At 45.5% G+C, this 17276-nt stretch overlaps 3 protein-coding genes across 3 annotated transcripts; 2 read left to right on the forward strand and 1 right to left on the reverse strand.

Annotated features, from left to right (window-relative positions):
* The first annotated feature begins 560 nt into the window (after positions 1-560).
* ARL10 (ARF like GTPase 10) lies at positions 561-9004 on the forward strand. Its single transcript, XM_081901141.1, has 5 exons — positions 561-1586; positions 1919-4317; positions 5340-5508; positions 5794-5969; positions 6966-9004. The coding sequence occupies exons 2-5, from the start codon at positions 4126-4128 to the stop codon at positions 7140-7142; spliced, it is 714 nt and encodes a 237-aa protein (XP_081757267.1). The 5' UTR covers positions 561-1586; positions 1919-4125; the 3' UTR covers positions 7143-9004.
* On the reverse strand, positions 8961-13973 carry NOP16 (NOP16 nucleolar protein). The gene is made up of 5 exons (XM_081901155.1): positions 13766-13973; positions 12515-12629; positions 10512-10581; positions 9950-10056; positions 8961-9635 (listed from the first exon to the last, which is right to left on the reverse strand). The coding sequence occupies exons 1-5, from the start codon at positions 13870-13872 to the stop codon at positions 9492-9494; spliced, it is 543 nt and encodes a 180-aa protein (XP_081757281.1). The 5' UTR covers positions 13873-13973; the 3' UTR covers positions 8961-9491.
* Positions 13974-14142: 169 nt separating this feature from the next.
* Positions 14143-17276, forward strand: HIGD2A (HIG1 hypoxia inducible domain family member 2A). Its single transcript, XM_081901163.1, has 2 exons — positions 14143-14393; positions 16254-17276. Exons 1-2 carry the CDS (start codon positions 14252-14254, stop codon positions 16418-16420), a joined length of 309 nt encoding a protein of 102 aa, XP_081757289.1. The 5' UTR covers positions 14143-14251; the 3' UTR covers positions 16421-17276.

Below are 17276 nucleotides of genomic sequence, written 5' to 3' on the forward strand. Positions count from 1 at the left end.
GGCTCATCACAGCTATCTGCCAATCACCCATTCCCACCGCCCTTCTGAGTAATACCCCTCCCCACCTTCTCACTATATAGAAGGGTCTGGAAACTTCTGTTTCAGTGTATCTGAAGAAGTGTGCATGCACACGAAAGCTCATACCAAGAACTGACTTAGTTGGTCTTTAAGGTGCTACTGGAAGGAATTTTTTTTGCTTTGACTATGGCAGACCAACACGGCTACCTATCTGTAACTAATCAATAATATGTATTCCTCTTGTCCTGTATCTGCATACTAAGTAGTCAAAAGCTTTGTGAATATCCAAGCACACTGTGTCAACTGAATCACCTCTGTCTATATGGTTGTTGACACTCTCAAATAACTAATACAGTGGTACCTCAGGTTAAGTACTTAATTCGTTCTGGACGTCCATTCTTAACCTGAAACTATTCTTAACCTGAAGCACCACTTTAGCTAATGGGGCCTCCTGCTGCTGCTGCGCTGCCAGAGCATGATTTCTGTTCTCATCCTGAAGTAAAGTTCTTAATCCGAAGTACTATTTCTGGGTTAGCGGAGTCTGTAACCTGAAGCGTATGTAACCTGAAGCGTATGTAACCCAAGGTACCACTGTAGGTTAATAAAACAGGCCTTACTCTTGCAGAACTCATGGTGGCTCTGCTTCCGCACAGCTTGTTCTAGATGACTGGTCACGGTGTTCCATTGCACTAAACGTGGTTTAGTCATGCTGGCCACATGATGCGGAAAGCTGTCTGTGGACAAACGCCGACTCCCTCGGCCTGAAAGCGAGCTGAGTGCTGCAACCCCATAGTCACCTTTGACTAGACTTAACCACCCAGGGGTCCTTTACCTTTTTTACCTATATGATTGGTTGTTTTATCTTGAACAATACCTCCCACCAGTTTCCCCAAGGCAGACGTTAAGCCAACCAGCCTGTAATTTCCACAGTGCTATTGAGGAATCTGCCCCTTTGGGGATTTCTGGCTTGCTAATTTTATGCTTTCTTTAACAACCAGAGCAACACCAACTCCAGTATGTCTTCCCTGTTCTTCCTATAGTATTTATATCTAGATATAATCATGTCCTGCTGGTTCTCTCCTTTCCACCAGGCTAGTCATGCTTGGAAGGCCTGTTATGAAACGATGGGAATTGTGATTTTGTGCTCTAGTTTTGCGTAACGTTGCTGAATTGCCAGTGTATTCCTGTAATACAGAAGCAATTTAGTTACAAATCAAATGACAGACCTTGAAGCCACATTTCAAGGCTGTAATTTGCCCCCACCCCAAAGTCCCTGACACATGCACACCCACACACCTCTTTGCAGCAGACAAAGGTTTGGTGAGATGTGGAGGGGGCAACTTTTGCCAAGCCCTGGTATGCATGTGTACTTAAAGGCAGGGGAGGGAGGAACTGTCCAGAACAATTATATAACTTCAATAAGTTATGCCTTTCTTCTTGTTTTCCTCTTCCCTCCCCATTATGTTTTTCTTTTGTATGATGTCTGTTAGTTTGTGAGCTTGAAGGCAAGGGGCCGGTTTGTCTTTTAATCTCTGTACAGCACAAATAAAAAAGTAGGAACTTTAGAAGTAACATTGTTGTTTTTAGAAGAAGAGTGAAACTGGAACCTTGCAAACATTTGTGTAGGATTTCATATGAAGGATTTCATATGAAGGTACTAATATTCAACCTGTATTCCAAAGCATACTGCCTTTGACAGTGGAGGTAGAACATGTTCAGGGTTAGTAGCCTCTATCTATCTATCAAACCTTTTTTGAAAATACAAATTAAAAGTAAAACAAAACAGATGCAAAAGGTGAGTACTAATATAACAAGTTTAAGACAATTCAGTAACTATGCATACTAACAATCTTAACGCTTTCTCATTTAGATTTTCTTTAAAGGGTTTCAGGATAAAGAGAGAAAATAACTCAGAAGGTCCATAGTCTAGAGTACATGGGCCAGGCGAGAGGGCAACAGCCACTTTCCATTGAGCTTTAGCACTTATAGCTGCAGAGAAGCCCTTGAAAGCAGGGTTGGGTTGCATCCCAATAACCCCATACAGAAAACAAAGGAAACTGCACACATATTGCAGTATTGTTTTGTGACCTTTGGGAAAGTCAGAATTTACTGAGTGTCCTGAATCATCAAAGGATTGTTGTTAGGCAAGGTATCTGCTTGACACTGCAGTTCTCGCAAATAAAGCTGTTGCTTTTATTTTTTAATGCAAATATGTCAGAGAAGAGAGATGGAAATAATTCTGAAAATGGCAATTTATTCCTCCCACATAAATGGTGCTTTTCTTCTGCAACGGGCTGGATAGTTATTCAGTACCATGACTCCTTTATTAAATATACCTTTAGGAATCATGACACACTTCTCAGAGGCTGCTCAGAGTTTAATAAAAAACACTAATAATAATACTGTGTTACAATGGAATGAAGAGAGGGGTCTGAGATCAAGTCCCTATCCTGGCTGTTGTGGGCAGGAGCTGTTTCTCTTTTATTCTCTCTTATTCTCTCTTCCCCTCAAGACAATATGGTTCCTCAGAAATCCCCCCCCCCCATTCTTTTTCATCTTTTAATTTTTGTCTTTTGTTATCATTGTTCTCTTTGTTTTATGTACATTTTAAAATGAAATAATAATATAAAACATTTACAAAAAAAGAAAGTTCCCCTTCAGATGTTTTCCCTCCCCTTCAATATTTATTTATCTACAATACCAGTTATGTGCTGTCTTTCAATATCAAGCCCTCCCAAGAAGGTTTACAAAAGTTAACTAGCTTCATATACATAGCAGGAACACGGGGCTTCCAGATAAGAATCATCAGTCTACCCGCTCCCTGGACCCCTATGTGATATTACTTTTACCCATTCCTATGATCCACTTTCCCTGAGAATTGATACTTCTTTCGGGCAGGAGTCCTAGACTGTGGCATGTCTGTAAAAATACAGTTAAAAAATCACACCTGCCCAGCTTTATCCAACTTGCCTCTGAATACTGATTGCTGGAAACCGCAGGAGGGGAGAATGCTCTTGTGCTCAGGTCCTGTGTGCCAGGCATCTGTTTGGCCACTGTGAGAACAGGATGTCGCCAACATGATTTTCATGGCAGTGCCTCAGAGGCAGACCAGTTCCAATCTGCATTTTGCTTGGGCATGGACAAATCCTCAGACCATTTGGTCCATCTAGGTTAGTACTGTGTACACTGACCAGAGGCAGCTCTTCAGGGTTTCAGGCAAGCTTCTTCTCCCTTTGCTCTACCTGGAGATGCCAAAGATGAAACCCAGGACATTCTGCATGCAAAATGTCCTGTCATCTTGGTATGAGACATGAGCAAGGTTGGTCTGAGACATTTTGGCCTCTGGGGTGAACCACAAAATGGCACCTCCTCACCAGGGAAGAAAAGGTGAGTGAAGTTATACCGCAAGAACAAGGTGGAATTAAAGATCTACATCCAGATCTGCTGCCCCTGTGGATCCTGCCACTAGAGGCAATTGCCTCACCGTGCTTCATGGGTGGACCAGCCCTGGACATGGGTAGGGGGACTTGTGGCCCTACAGATGTCATTGGACCCCAGCTCCCATTACTGTATTCCCAGGCAGCATGACCAGCGGTCAGGTATAACGGCAGTCTCAATCCAGCAATAGTGAGAATTCCGCCTTGGTGTAAGGCAATACAGTATTACGCTCAGCAATGCATTTTCTCTTTCTCTGTCACCCACCGCCCGCTCCCGGGGAATCTTACTAGGTGGAAAGAAAGAGCAAGTCCCCTTTAAGGCCGAGAGTGACGTCAGCCGGACTCGGTCCGCAGTTTGCTGGGGCTGATGCTGCCACCGGCCGGGAAATTCTCTGGCTGCTTAGACTGAGTCAGCAGCGCGCGCGCACGCACAGAGGCTGTTGTTGGTCAGCTGGGCGCATCTGCTGTGGATCGCTGCACTTGCTAGTACACAAGCCTCTTCAATCCAGATTGCTAACTTGCGAAATAAGGAAGCACACGGATTTAAGGCAAGCCCAGGAGGCTGCAGGGGACTTTTCTGTGCGGGTTCATTCGGAGTGAGGCGCTGCTGGTGTTGTTGCAGTTGCCTCTCCGCCTGATTGGAAGTTGTTTCAGTCCGGTTCCTTCGCCAATGGCTCCTGCTGGCGCCATCAGACACCTGAGCCTGGCGCTGGGCGCAGCGGTGGCCGCCCTGGGCTCCCTCCTTTTCATCGCCTGGAAGATCTACTTCCGAGACGTCAACGACAGCTGCATCGGCTGGAGGGGGCGCTGGGAGCAGCAGCTGGAAGCGGAGCTGGGGCGCAACGCACCCGGAGGCGAGGAGGTAAGATGGGTGGAGGCTGGGAGCGCCCTATACTCAAGGCCAGTGCTACTCTGTCAGCCTCCCCCTGGGACAATTGCAGCTCAGTTGCTAAAAGGAAGGAATATGTTTGGATCCGTCCAGATCAGTCCTTTGCCTTAGGGGGACTGGTCAGATGTGGCAGATGTGGTCGTGATTCCAGGAAAGGTCCTAGAACAGATAATTCAACAGTCCTGTCCATGAGCACTTGGAAAAGGATGCCGTGATTCCTAAGACCCCGCATGAGTTTCTCAAAAACAGGTCATGCCAGAAGAATTTCATTTCATTTTTTCATAGAGGATAGAGGTACAAGCTTGGTGGATCAGGGGAATGCTGCGGACATAGTGCTTCAGACTTTTGACAAAGCCCCCCTCCCCCTATTCTTGCAAGGAAGCTGGTAAAATGTGGACTAGATGGAGTAATTGTTGGGTGGATTTGTAGATGGTTAGCTGACTCAACTCAAAGAGTACTTGTTAATGGTTCTTTGTCATCCTGGAAAAAAGTGATAAATGGGGGGCCGACTGCAGGGATCTGTCCTGGGCCTATGGTCTTTATAAACAACTTGGATGAAGGATTTGAGGGGATGCTCATCAAATTTGCAGTTGACATCAAACTGGGAGAGGTAGCTAGTGCTTCAGAAGACAGAATCAGGATCAAGTATATTGTTTTTGGATGCTTAATCTAAGAACTTTTGCTCCATAGGTTACATAGGTTTGTGTATAGTACACAAAATAGCTTGATCTTCAATTTGGCTGGTGTCTTCCTTGTTTGGATGCTTAATCTAAGAACATTTGTTGCAACTGCATCTAACAGTGCAAGGCTATCCATCTCTTTCATCTCTAAGTGACCTTCCCCGACAGCCTAACAATAACAGCTTTACACACAACCCAAACATGAAGTCTGGTTTTGCAGACTTGGCAAATAGCCACAGGTGAGGCTGCCAGTCATGAAAGGCCCTCCTGCAGCTATGCTACTGCTGTGCCTCGAAGCCTTTCTTCTCTTTTCAGCCACCTTCCTGTGAGTATCAGATTTTGGTCCTTGGTTTGGATGGGGCTGGAAAAAGCAGCATTATCCACTATATCTGCAGCACAGAAGCCAAGATGCACATAGCACCCACTCAGGGCTTCAACTCAGCACAACTGCAGGCCAATGGGCTCCAGATGGACCTCCTAGAGGGTAAGTCCTACCACAGCCTCCTGGAAGCAAGGCAGTCTGGGACAGTGGGAGAACTTTGGAAGTGGCCTTGTATCATTGCTGCGAGGGAAATGTGCAAGGAATTCTCTCTAAGTCATTGCATCACAAATATTTGAGGGGGGCGGAGGGTTTTACTAGAAGTTCTATGTGCCTAAAACAGAACTGAGTGTTCCATGCACCTCTTTTCTTTGGCAGTGGATGGGTGCCGAAAACATGCCATATACTCAACATGTATGGTTTTTATTTTTGGTCCTTTTTGTGTCTCAGTTGGTGGCAGCCAGAATCTACGTTCGTACTGGAACCACTACCTCAGCAAAGCCCATGTCCTAGTGTTTGTAGTGGACTCTGCAGATGGCCTGCGCCTCCACACTGCCCGACAGGAGCTCCATGGCCTGCTAGCAGAGGAGCCCCAGTTGCCTCTGATAGTTCTCGCTAACAAACAGGTGGGCCTCTTCTTTCACCTGGGACTATCTACAGAAGCCTTTCTCAACCTAGGGCCCACAGGTGTTCTTTAACTACAACTCCCATCATCCCTGACTACTGGACATTCTGGCTAGGAATGATGGGAGTTGTAGTCCAACAACTTATGGGGATCCAAAGTTGATAAAGACTGGGTCTAGACTAGAGTAAGGCAGAGGAACCTTTTACCAGATGGAGCAGGACACCATTCCTGATAGGGATGACTTCTCCTGCTGGAGACAGGGCAGGATCCTCAACTTGCAACATCATCTCTAGAGGGGATGAGTCATTGCATCTCTCCAGACCTGCCTGCTGCAAGGGAAAGTTGGGTCTTTGTGTCTCTCTCTGTGTGCTTGAGTGGAGTGGGGCCAGAGGCAAAACTGGCCATGTTAACGGATATATAGTAAGCAATGCAGAAGTTATCTTTTGTATAGTAGGCCACACAAAGGTTAGCAGTGTTTACACACACATCTCTCCATCCTCCAGCCAGGCAAGCAAGAGGCGTTATCACAGTTCAGTGATAACATTCTAGCCAGGCAAATGCACACAAGGAAGGTGCAGAGCAGGGCTGGTGAGACATGGGTCCTGGGGAAGAGTTCCAAGGGCCAGATGGAGATGCCTGGAGGGCCACATTCAGCCTAGTTCCCCACCCCTGATCTGGAGATGGAACCCTGAACATGCAGAGATGGAAGGGACCCCCAAGAGCCATCTAGTCCAACCCCCTGCAATGTAGATCTTGTCTGTGTGCTTGACATCTTCTGTATATCATTTGCTTGTACTGACATGACTAAGTATATTGGATAGCTTATGGTGTCGTCATAAGCATTTAATGTCAAGTATAACTGTCTCCTTCCCAGCTCTCCTTTTCTTGTCTGAGAACGAGTGAAAGTAGATTTAAAGGTGTGCTTAAATACAGTTCTCTTAAGGATGGGTGGGGAAGCGGTGTCATTTGTTCAACCTGTGATCTATATCCACTCTAGGACAAGAGTGATGCGCTGAGTGTGGCAGAATTGCACGAGGAGCTGGCACTGAACACCCTGAAACATAAAAGGGAATTCTTTCTTCTGCCCACAAGTGCTACTGATGCTGGCCTGACCACCACAAACAGTGTTCTCCACCTGAAGAACCTGCTGCTCAAACTCCTGGCTCAGGTCTGAAGGTTCTTCAACATCTCCAGGATATTCAAGCCACATGGAGCCAACTCTTAGCTTCCTCTTAGCTTCTTGAGATCTTATCCTCAGAGAAACAGGCTTTCCAGGTATTCAAAAGAATTTTTTAGGTGTTTACTAAACCCCCTTCTGGAAAGAAGCCTTACCACCAATATAACCATCGAGACCTTGGCTAAAACGGGGGCAAAATATACTGACCGTGGGGATAATACAGTAGTCTTGGGGGTGGCTGCTGGCATCGGCTGCTGAAAGTCCTAGGGAATGGCACTGTCAATATTTGCACTAAGAACTATCACTTTGTCTTCAAGACTCGACACAGCAGGTCTATAGGAAAAGTCTACCCTGTGCAGGCTGGAATACCTCATCCCTCACTGCCCTTTTGAGAAGCTGGGGATTGACTGTGCCCCTATGAAATACTATTAAATCCTCACTGCAATTAGTGGGGAACAGGATGTACCGTCTCAAACTGCCATGAGGGCTAGTCTGAGAGTGGGTGTTAAAGGAGCATCTCAGCAGAGCATGTGCAAGCAGCTATTCTGTTGAGGTGTCCCTGATGGCTGTTAGGGCTTTAAATGCTACTTATTAGTGCAATAAAATCTATCATACCTGATAAGCAACTTGATGGCTTAGCTGATCCCTCTCCAACATACTACATGCCCTTGAATTACAGCCATTTCCTTAGCCTAAGCATGTTGGACCAATTGTGCTTCTGAGGCACTAGCTCCTTGCTCCAAGTGTCCTTGCTCAACTTCCAAAGTCAAGTTAGCCCCCAGTGAATTACTACCCTTAATCTCTTTCTGAAGAAAGCAAGAGTTGTGAATTTCAGTGAAAAGCTGCAGAAGGAACTGGGAAATTTGAGGTACCTAATATGAATTGCTGTGCCCAGGCTAATGAAGCTGCAAATCTCTTTCTCAGTTTGGTGCTATGTTTGATCTCAAGTCACCTGGCTCAGGACTCATTCCTATATAATCCATATTCCTCCTGAACTGGAAACTATACAGTCAGATAGTGGTGGCTGGAACATGCCAAGGGCCGGCCTCAAAGTTTGGGCTGCCTGTGATGTGGAAGAAGTTGGTCTCAGACAAAATGCCAATCTTACCTCTAGAGAAAGGAAAAGTTTTACATGTTCAGCCAGGCAGTCCTGCAGAGGGACCTTGTGTTTACAAGCAGTGTTAACCCAACCCTTGTGTGCTCTTTCTCAAACAGTACACATGCCAACTTCCTGTTCCCTTTCCTCACAGCAGGAAAACAGCAGTACTGCCTGAGCTTGGGCTACACTCCTTTTGCAAAACCTGATCACCTCTCCTGTCCCATCAAAGGTTATGGGAAGCTTTGTTTGTGCCTGTGGCTCCTAGCCCTAAGTTCCTCTTGCCTGTATGAAATGGATAATTGGTGACCAACTGTTTACACTATGCCCCCCTCCCCACTGTATCAAATAAACCTTGAGTTGTTTTGTCTCAGCTGTAAGGGATATGGTTGTGTTTTCTATGCAACTAGAGATATCACAAGGCCAGCAGCGTCATGTGTTATTGCTGTTAAGAAAGGCAGAACAAGGAGTGTTAAGGCCACTGCCAATACATGTACATAATTACAGTTAAGGGGGGTCTCTCTCTCTCTCTCTCTCTCTCTCTCTCTCTCTCTCTGTGTGTGTGTGTGTGTGTGTGTGTGTGTGTGTATTTTCATAGGAGCCTTCCCAAGGTCAGCTTTCCTTTGTACTTGTATAATGTCATCTAACGGGTGGACCTGCTGATACACAAAAATAGGACTTAAAATACTATAGCTGCAAAAAGTCAAGAAACAGACACCTTTCCATAGTAAGAGACCAATTTTTTTAATAAACTTCTTTTTTTTTAAAAAAAAGGGAAATATTTTACTCTTCATAAAAGAATGCTTGAAAACATACTGACTTTTGATTACATTGGTTTACCACGACTTCTTGTTTCCATAGCTGGATGATGTACCAAAATTTCCTTAGGACAGTCTTCCCCACCTGTTCTCCAGATGGTTTGGCAAAGCTGCTTGTCACTCACACAGCAAGAACAGGAAACATCCTTTGGCTGTGCTTTGTTACTGACGGGGTTTGGGAAAGAAGTTTATTTCAACTAGGATCTATCCCAAAGCTAAGATGGTGCAAGCAGAATGCAGCAAGGGCTCTCTAACTATTAGAGGTCAGACAAAGTCCCATCTACATAAACACCTTCCCATCTTCTCTCTTCAAAGGGCACAATTATAGATAATCCAACATTTCAGTCCCTGACCAGAAGTCACTTGAGGGCAAACTAGCATCTGAAATAATATAGGTGCAGCTGCTTCTGCCCATTTCTTTGGTGAGTAAAATCATTGCTGTTCCATCTTCTCTGGCTGCAGAGAGGCAACAAAGGTCTGGTATTCCTCAGGGTAGAAGCGTTTATATACATTGATTTTCCTCTTTATTTGCTTTGGTGTGTCCTGGTAATAGTTCTTCTCATCACGTGCCATAGCCTAGGAGGCAAAGAGGAAAGTTGTAATGAGCCACCTCAGCCTTAAGGAGCCTCCCCACACCCAGAAGGCAAGCAGTATACTGTACACCAAGAGTCAACAAGTGGCTGTGCACAAAGCAAATGGAAAATTACAACCACAGGAGTGCAGTCAGAAAGCACTATGGATGAAAAAAGGAAGCAAACAGGGAATTGAGTGAGCTCAGCAGTTTTTGTTTTTTAAAAAACAGAGAAACCAGGAAATACTGAAAATTGGACATTCTAATGCTAGCAGCTGCAACCATTCACTGTGGAGCTTCTATAACAAAGAGTGCCTACCTTGTAGTTTTCACCATGGCTCCGGATCATGTGCTGGACATAGTCAATAAGATCTCGGGAGAGCGTCTCTGACTTCTTCTCTGGGAGGCTGGCCTCAGATTCCAACTCTTTAAGTGTTAAAGAGGGAAGTGTTAAAGTGAAGAAGAGGGAAGCGTTTTTGCACCCTGTGTGGCCTTTTTCGAGCAGAATAAACACAGCTAGATTCAACTAGTAGGATCACTGAGGTCACCCACATTTCCTCTTGCAAACCAGCAGTTTGCCATGCGGCATGATCCTTTTGTGGCCGGCCAGCCTTTGGGGTCTAACAGAGGATGGGAGGGGGGTTGGTTCAGACAGAAGTGGCCTCCAAGTTATAAAAACCGCACACAACAACAAAAGACTATGCATGATATCACCAGTGTTTCCCTGACAATGAGAGCTGATACACTCCAGAATACTGCACTTAATTTGAATAGGATAAATGGTTGCTCTCAGGATTTAGAGTTACAACAGTTCAGGTAAAAGGTTTCAGTATGAGGCATCAGGCCAACATATTCATTGCCAATATGAAGCTATTACCAACCATTTAGTACATATGGCTTCCGCACAGTTTTCACATTTGCTTCATGTCCATCCACTTCCATTTTCAGCACCTGCATTTTAAAAGACATGGTAGATCATGTTTTATACCAATACATTTATTATGCATTGCTTTGTATGCTCTAAAATGCTACCTAACTTTATAAATGCCTTAGCTGGCATGTTTTCATCTTTCCTTATGGACTTAAAAGGATTCCCAACCACCCCATTTGTTTTTCTAATTTCATCATTCTCATTAATATTAATTGGAGAAGATAAAAGCACCCGAATAACAAAGTTTCACTAGATTTGTCTTTCACAAAAGGGCAAATGCAATAACACTTAAGGCAAACATGATGCAATGGTACTTCACCAAAGCAGTCATTTCAGACTACAGTGGTGCCCCGCAAGACGAACGCCTCGCAAGACGAAAAACCCGCTAGACGAAAGGGTTTTCCGTTTTGGAGGCGCTTCGCAAAACGAATTCCCCTATGGGGTTGCTTCGCAAGACGAAAAAAATCTTGCATCCCCCCGAGGGTTTTTTCGCTTTTTTCGCCCTTTTCTTAAGCTGCTAAGCCGCTTATCAGCTGTTCCGCTGATAAGCCGCTTAACAGCTGATCGCTGGAAGCCGCTTGACAGCTGTAGCGCTAATCCGCTAAGCTGTCAATGGGCTTGCTTCGCAAGACGAAAAAACCGCTATACGAAGAGCCTCACGGAACGGATTAATTTCGTCTTGCGAGGCACCACTGTACTAAGTAACTCAAATTTTGGTAGCATCCCTAGAATAAGTTATCATTAGGAAAGTCATTCTGCAGTACTTTCACAAACCCACACAATTTATGTTCCATGGAACGTTGGGATCATAGAATCTTAGAGTTGGAAGGTACCCGAGGATCATCTCGTCCAACCCCCTGCAATGCAGAAATCTCAGCTAAAGCATCCATGACAGATGGCCCTCCAATTTCTGCTTAAAAACATCCAAGGAAAAAGAGTTGACCACTTCTCGTGGGGTGTCAAATATATCCCTCATCAAGGGCGCCACAGAAAGATGGAGATTTTTACTAGATCAGCAGAAATACCATGGTAACATCCCAAGGTTTGGAATTCACCAAACTCTCCATCTGACCATTTGTGCTTCTGACCATCATCATCATTTTATTTGTATGCCGCTTTTCCATAGTTGAAACTATGCTCAAGGCGGCTTACAACATGCCAAGATTTATATAATTACCAACATAACAAAAGTCATAAACAATAAATAAAACACATCAAAAGATGCAAAACCAAATGGAAAACAATTTCCACATAAATCATAAAATCTAAAACTAAAAATACAACATTAACATCAATAACAATTTAAAATGACATAGATATAAAATATCTATGCAGCACCCATTGGTGGTTTCAAAGGACTTCTAATGATACAACCTCTGTGGTGTAGTGGTTAGAGTATCGGACTAGGACCTGGGAGACCAGGGTTCAAACCCCCACCCGGCCACAAAGCTCACTGGGTAACCTTGGGTCAATCACCGCCTAACTTCCTCCCAGGGTTATTGTGTAGAGGAGAACCATACGTGCCACCTTGAGCTCACTGGAGAAGAAGGCAAGATATAAATGCAGCAAGCAAGCAAGCAAACTTTTTTGCCCGTGATTTCCCTGACTCATAAAGTTTTTTATCATTTTGACCATTGTATCTAGTATGAAGGGTGAAGTGGGAAAGTGTAAATGAGTTTGAAATACTACCTTTTTATGTTCTCACAAACAGGTTTGAAATAACATTTTAGCAACTGCTTTCATGCATACCTTGTGTCTAGCCAAACACCACACGAGACCTTATGTCTTAGATATAGCATTTCCTTACTCAGAAATTTCCCCAGCTATTTCTGCAGCTGCCACTTTGTACATATTGTCTTGCTAGGACTGCATCCATCACCCATAAACTGGTATATAACCCAGTTTTGGCTGAACTCCCAACCTGGAAACTTTACCTTACATATCACTACTTACCTGTTGCATTGTTTTCGGAATAGGTATAGCCTTGTTTGGATCAACAGCCAGGCCCATTTCTGCCAGGTTCTGCTTTACAGTTTTGGTCCTATCCCAGGCGTGTCGGATTTGGGTACTGAACAGAGATGGGGGTTGAGAGGAGGAAAGAATCATACATTAATATTAAGCATTCTTGAAGGGGTTCTTCCCCTCTCTACTAACAATGGCCACACAACTAACTTAGAGAAAATATTAGCCACATTTGTCTGCTCTAGACAGTTATGCCTGATTTCATTAATTTTAGAAGCCTGTTTGTTTCCTTGAATGCCTGCAGTCTTTCAACACATGGAAAGTAGGTAGAATGCTACTACATATGAGGTGTCGACTACCACATGGTTCCACAGGAGTACTTTTAAATCTGATTTACTGATAGGTCTAGCTTGGGAAGAGTCTTTGAACTACAGTACCATTAACTTTGTCCAGTGGCAATTCAGTACTGTACTGTACTTGATCTGGTGTAATCAATACCCTCCAGAATTGCTCCCAAGCATTACGAATGACAGAAAAGCATTCTGTCTTCCATGGGCAGGATATGTAGAAAACACTGTACAGCATTTACTTATTTGTATTTCGTTGGTTGGTTGGTTTATATTCCACCTTTCTTCCCTCCAGGAGTTCAAGATTCACAGGATTCTCAGGTGGTCACCCATCCTGATGCTGATGAGACCTGCTTAGCTTCAGCCAAACAGCTGCATCATGTACCCTTAGGCTAAAAAAAGGGTACATGGCACCGTAGAAGGGATTACAGAACAGCCTTTCTCGCCAGTAACGGCAAAAATGAAACAAACGGAGGGTTGTACTTTTGTCAGCTTTAACTTCGGTGACTGGCTAAAGCTGGAAAAAAAGGTGGCAGTGCAGAAGCCAGCAGGTTCTGCTGTGCTTCTAGAGATGGCCAGTTCCTGCATTGAAGGGGTTGGACCAAATAAGCCTTGGAGTCCCTTTCAATTCTACAATTCTATTTTTCTTCCTTTGGCATCCGGCTCTGCAGGGCCTCCGAGAGGGCACAACATTTTGTGGTTCAGCTCAGGTGCCAAAATACCTTGGGCCGGTCCTGGGTGAGTGAGCCCTCCGGACGTCCAACATGCCCCATCCCCACCTGGCTAAGACGCGAAGGTTGGTCGGCCAGAGGAGCCCCGCTCCTCTCTCTCTGACGCCCTCTCTCCACCAAGTCCACCTGGCGCCTCCACTTCACCCCAATTCCCGGCCACTCACCATTTTATGCGGGGCGCCGCGCGCTTGCGGAAAGCCCTGTTCTGTTTCTTGCGGTCGACATTATAGTTGTACTTCTGCCGCCGGCTCTTCCCTTTGGCTTTCGGCATCGCGGCGACTCCGCGGAATATCGGTCGCAACAATCCAGCAACACGCGGCTTCTAATACAGGTAGAAGAAGCCGGAGCGTCTGGGAGCGTCGCCCCGATGCCCGATGGGAAACGTAGTTCTGCGGACTCGGCAGACTCGGTTGCGTTCCTGTAGGAGAGAGTCAGGCGGACTACAACTCCCAGCAACAAGGCGGGTGGCGGCGGGGAAATACACGTGCTCGTATTGCAGTTCCGGCCCAGCCAAGAGCGCTATTGGGCTACGGTGAGCCGCGCGCGCCGCCTCGTTTGTACGGTAGCCGAAGTGGGTCAAAGCATAACTTAGCGCGAAGCAGCCTGTCCGCCTTTCCCGTGGTGTGGCCTCCTCCGGCGCCTGCTCGACCATGGCTCAGAGCGCGCCGCCGCCCTTCGACCCCAACAACCCGCCCTTGATCGAGGGCTTCACGCCAACCGCCTACCACCCGGAGGAGGGGTTCGGGGATAAGTTCCGGCGCAAGACCCGCGAGAATCCGCTCGTGCCCATCGGTGAGAGGGAGGCCAGGGACCCGGAAAGGAGGGAGGCAAATTAGGGCAGGCCCTAGTTCAACAGGGAGAGCTTTTAACTTGCAGGTCAAACGGGTTGGTGGGGTGCCGTCTGCTGTAGCCCAGGCCCCGCCAATTATGTCTTGGGTCAGCACCGGTCAAAGGAAAAAAGGGGTCAAATCCAGAAAGAGGGAAAGCAAAAGATGGGTAGGAGTTCCTGAGGATAGGAAGCTGATAGGAGTAAGGCTGCCATGCTTCTATCCCCCAGCCCAGTGTGGCTTTGACACCAGCCAGACTTGACACACGGAAATGTTTCCTGCGAAACTTTCCTTGGCAGGGAGAGGGGTGGGGTAATCTCCACCAGCGAAATGTCCTGGTGTTGGGGGTATTCATCTAGGCCCAGAGACAGGGTGACAATTGGGAGTTGAAGAGGGAAAGATGGTGAACTTGATTAAAGGGTTTGGATCGCTTGCTTGGTCATGAAGCTCCTTGGGTGACCTTGGGCCAGTCGCTGTCTTCTCTCAGCCCAATCTACCTCACAGGGTTGTTTTGGTTAAATGAGGAGGGGGAGAACATTGTACGCCACCTTGAACTCCTTGGAGGAAAAAGGTGGGCTATGAATGCAGTAAACAAACAAATAAAAAAGAATTAGAGTTGTGGCACAATTTTATTGTGTTATAAGCTTTCACGGAGTAGAACTCATTTCATCAGATGCATGGTGTGTGATCCTTGTACCTGACAATGGAGGATCACCTTTTTTGTCAGAGCTTTCCAAACTTTTCAAGTTGGTGACACACTTTATGGACATGCGTCATTTTGCAGCACAGTAATTAAGTTTTGGTTCATTTCGTAACACAGTAATTCAGTTTTACTAGCAAACCAGAGATTAAACTAACCCTTTCCTGCCCCAGGAGGAACAAGGGGAGCATTCATGCGACACATTTACACACTACAGCTGACACACTAATGTGTTGCAACACACAGTTTGGAAAGCTCTGCTCTCTGTGTCTGATGAAGTAGACTGCAGTAGCACACAAACAATTGTTCTAATGTGTTACTTTTTAAGAGGCCACAAAGCTATGAACAGTAATCTAGATTTTGGGTTGTGTGGATTATGTTGAGGTGGGAGCTGTTGGAGGAGAAAACAAACAATGCAGCTACATAAGAACATGAATCATTCCTAAAATATAACTATAAATGAGCCTTTTACATATGTACTTTAAGGATGTATACAAACTCAGTGAGAGGTGTGAGCCTGCAGTTTCATATGCTTTTGCTCTCATTTTGAAAAGATATCTATTCATGTTCTACAAATAACAAATATATTTTTATACTATACTACACGACACTGAAATGTTTAAATGTTTCTTTGATTGTCCTTGAATCTTCCCACCGCATTTGCCATCCTCTCCTGCCACACCAGTGTGGTGCGCCATATCCTTTGAGAACTACTGACCTAGAGGAAGGAATTGTGTTTAGTCAAGTGATTCTCAAACTGAAATTGTATTAAAACCACTGTGTTAGGTGTATTCCTCACTCAGGTGAGCAGAGTAGTGAAGTTCCGTGCAGCATTGATTCCCACCCACACCTGCCCAGGGATATGTGGTCAGATATTTTCTCTTTGGGAAACAGTCTCCAAGAGAAGAAGGGCTTCCTCTTCCTAATATTGTCTATTTGTAGAATTATTTACTATCTTTTTCTTGAGACTGGGGTTTCCCCCTGTGAGGTTATTCACTCTTTTACCAAGGAGGAAGTGAGATTGAAAGAAAATGTTTAGACTTACACCTCTTTGATGAAAACCTGACTTTCAGTTCACGGGGAAACATGGTCACATTTCCTTCTTTCTCTTGTCCTGCCCTTTAGGATGCCTCGGCACAGCAGGAGTTTTGGCCTATGGACTCATCTGCTTCAAGAAGGGAAATACCCTGCAGTCCCAGAGGATGATGCGGGCACGTGTTCTAGCCCAGGGCTTCACCGTCGCAGCCATATTGGTGGGTGTGGTGGTTACGGCAATGAAACCAAAGAAGTGAACCTGCTACTGTTGTGCCGCCACGCGTGGCTATCCAATATCATACTGAATCTTTCTGCAATGGAGAGGGTGCTTTCCACACCTTGTGTGGTGATATTTTGTAGTGACCATCAGGTGCCAGATGGTTCCGTTAAATATATATATACTCACACGCACATACATAAAGCAGTGTTCACTTATTCAAGTAATTAAACCTTGACACTGGTATATAAGGATTTTTCTGCACTGATATTATTATGACAGGCAGCGAGCGTTTTGCACATGTTCAATTGACTCCCCAAGCGTCACTCTTGGAAATGACCATCCAAGTAGGACCAGAACCACTGCAAAGTGGTGCCACCCACCCTTAAGTCAGACAACCGCTCCAGAAGGATACCATCGTTGATTGTATTGAAAGCCACCGAGAGGCTGAGGAGAATTAACATGGGCACATTTTCCCTGTCTCTCTCCCAACAATTAGGGCAAGGCCACCCCCAAAGAAGATGTTATGGGGGTGGCCCTTGCCCTTGCCCCCCCCCACAAAGCGGCGCCACAATTGGCCTACGTCTTTATGCAGCCCTTACTCCCCTGCTAGAATGAGCCCAGGTGGGTTTTTAATCAGTCAGCCAGCAGAGAGTGGGGTGTTGCAAGCTTCCCTCTGTCCGCTAAAGGTGCAAAAAGGCCAGCTTCTTCAAGAGGCAGCATTCCAGCAGCTGTGGAGGAGGGCCAGATAAACAGCTCACCTCCTCCATTGATGGTCTCTGGCTTCTACCTCCAAGAACAAGGTGTCCGTTCTCTCTTATATAGCCTTGTCGTAAAGCTGGTTTGGCTGACAAGGCCAATCAATATATTGGAGTAAAAGTTATTAGTAAAGCTAA

Source organism: Podarcis melisellensis (genome assembly GCF_964234715.1).
Source record: "Podarcis melisellensis genome assembly, chromosome: 2".
Lineage (NCBI taxonomy): Eukaryota > Metazoa > Chordata > Lepidosauria > Squamata > Lacertidae > Podarcis > Podarcis melisellensis.

Excerpts from the sequence above, each read along its gene's own strand:
- ARL10 (XM_081901141.1), top strand. The coding sequence starts at position 4,126 with ATGGCTCCTGCTGGCGCCATCAGACACCTGAGCCTGGCGCTGGGCGCA. Across the intron at positions 5,509-5,793 it reads CCAGATGGACCTCCTAGAGG|TTGGTGGCAGCCAGAATCTA; the intron begins GTAAGTCCTACC and ends TTTGTGTCTCAG. Across the intron at positions 5,970-6,965 it reads TAGTTCTCGCTAACAAACAG|GACAAGAGTGATGCGCTGAG; the intron begins GTGGGCCTCTTC and ends TATCCACTCTAG.
- NOP16 (XM_081901155.1), bottom strand. The coding sequence starts at position 13,872 with ATGCCGAAAGCCAAAGGGAAGAGCCGGCGGCAGAAGTACAACTATAAT. Across the intron at positions 12,630-13,765 it reads GCGGCGCCCCGCATAAAATG|TACCCAAATCCGACACGCCT; the intron begins GTGAGTGGCCGG and ends ATCTCTGTTCAG. Across the intron at positions 9,636-9,949 it reads GCCATGGTGAAAACTACAAG|GCTATGGCACGTGATGAGAA; the intron begins GTAGGCACTCTT and ends TTTGCCTCCTAG.
- HIGD2A (XM_081901163.1), top strand. The coding sequence starts at position 14,252 with ATGGCTCAGAGCGCGCCGCCGCCCTTCGACCCCAACAACCCGCCCTTG. Across the intron at positions 14,394-16,253 it reads GAATCCGCTCGTGCCCATCG|GATGCCTCGGCACAGCAGGA; the intron begins GTGAGAGGGAGG and ends CCTGCCCTTTAG.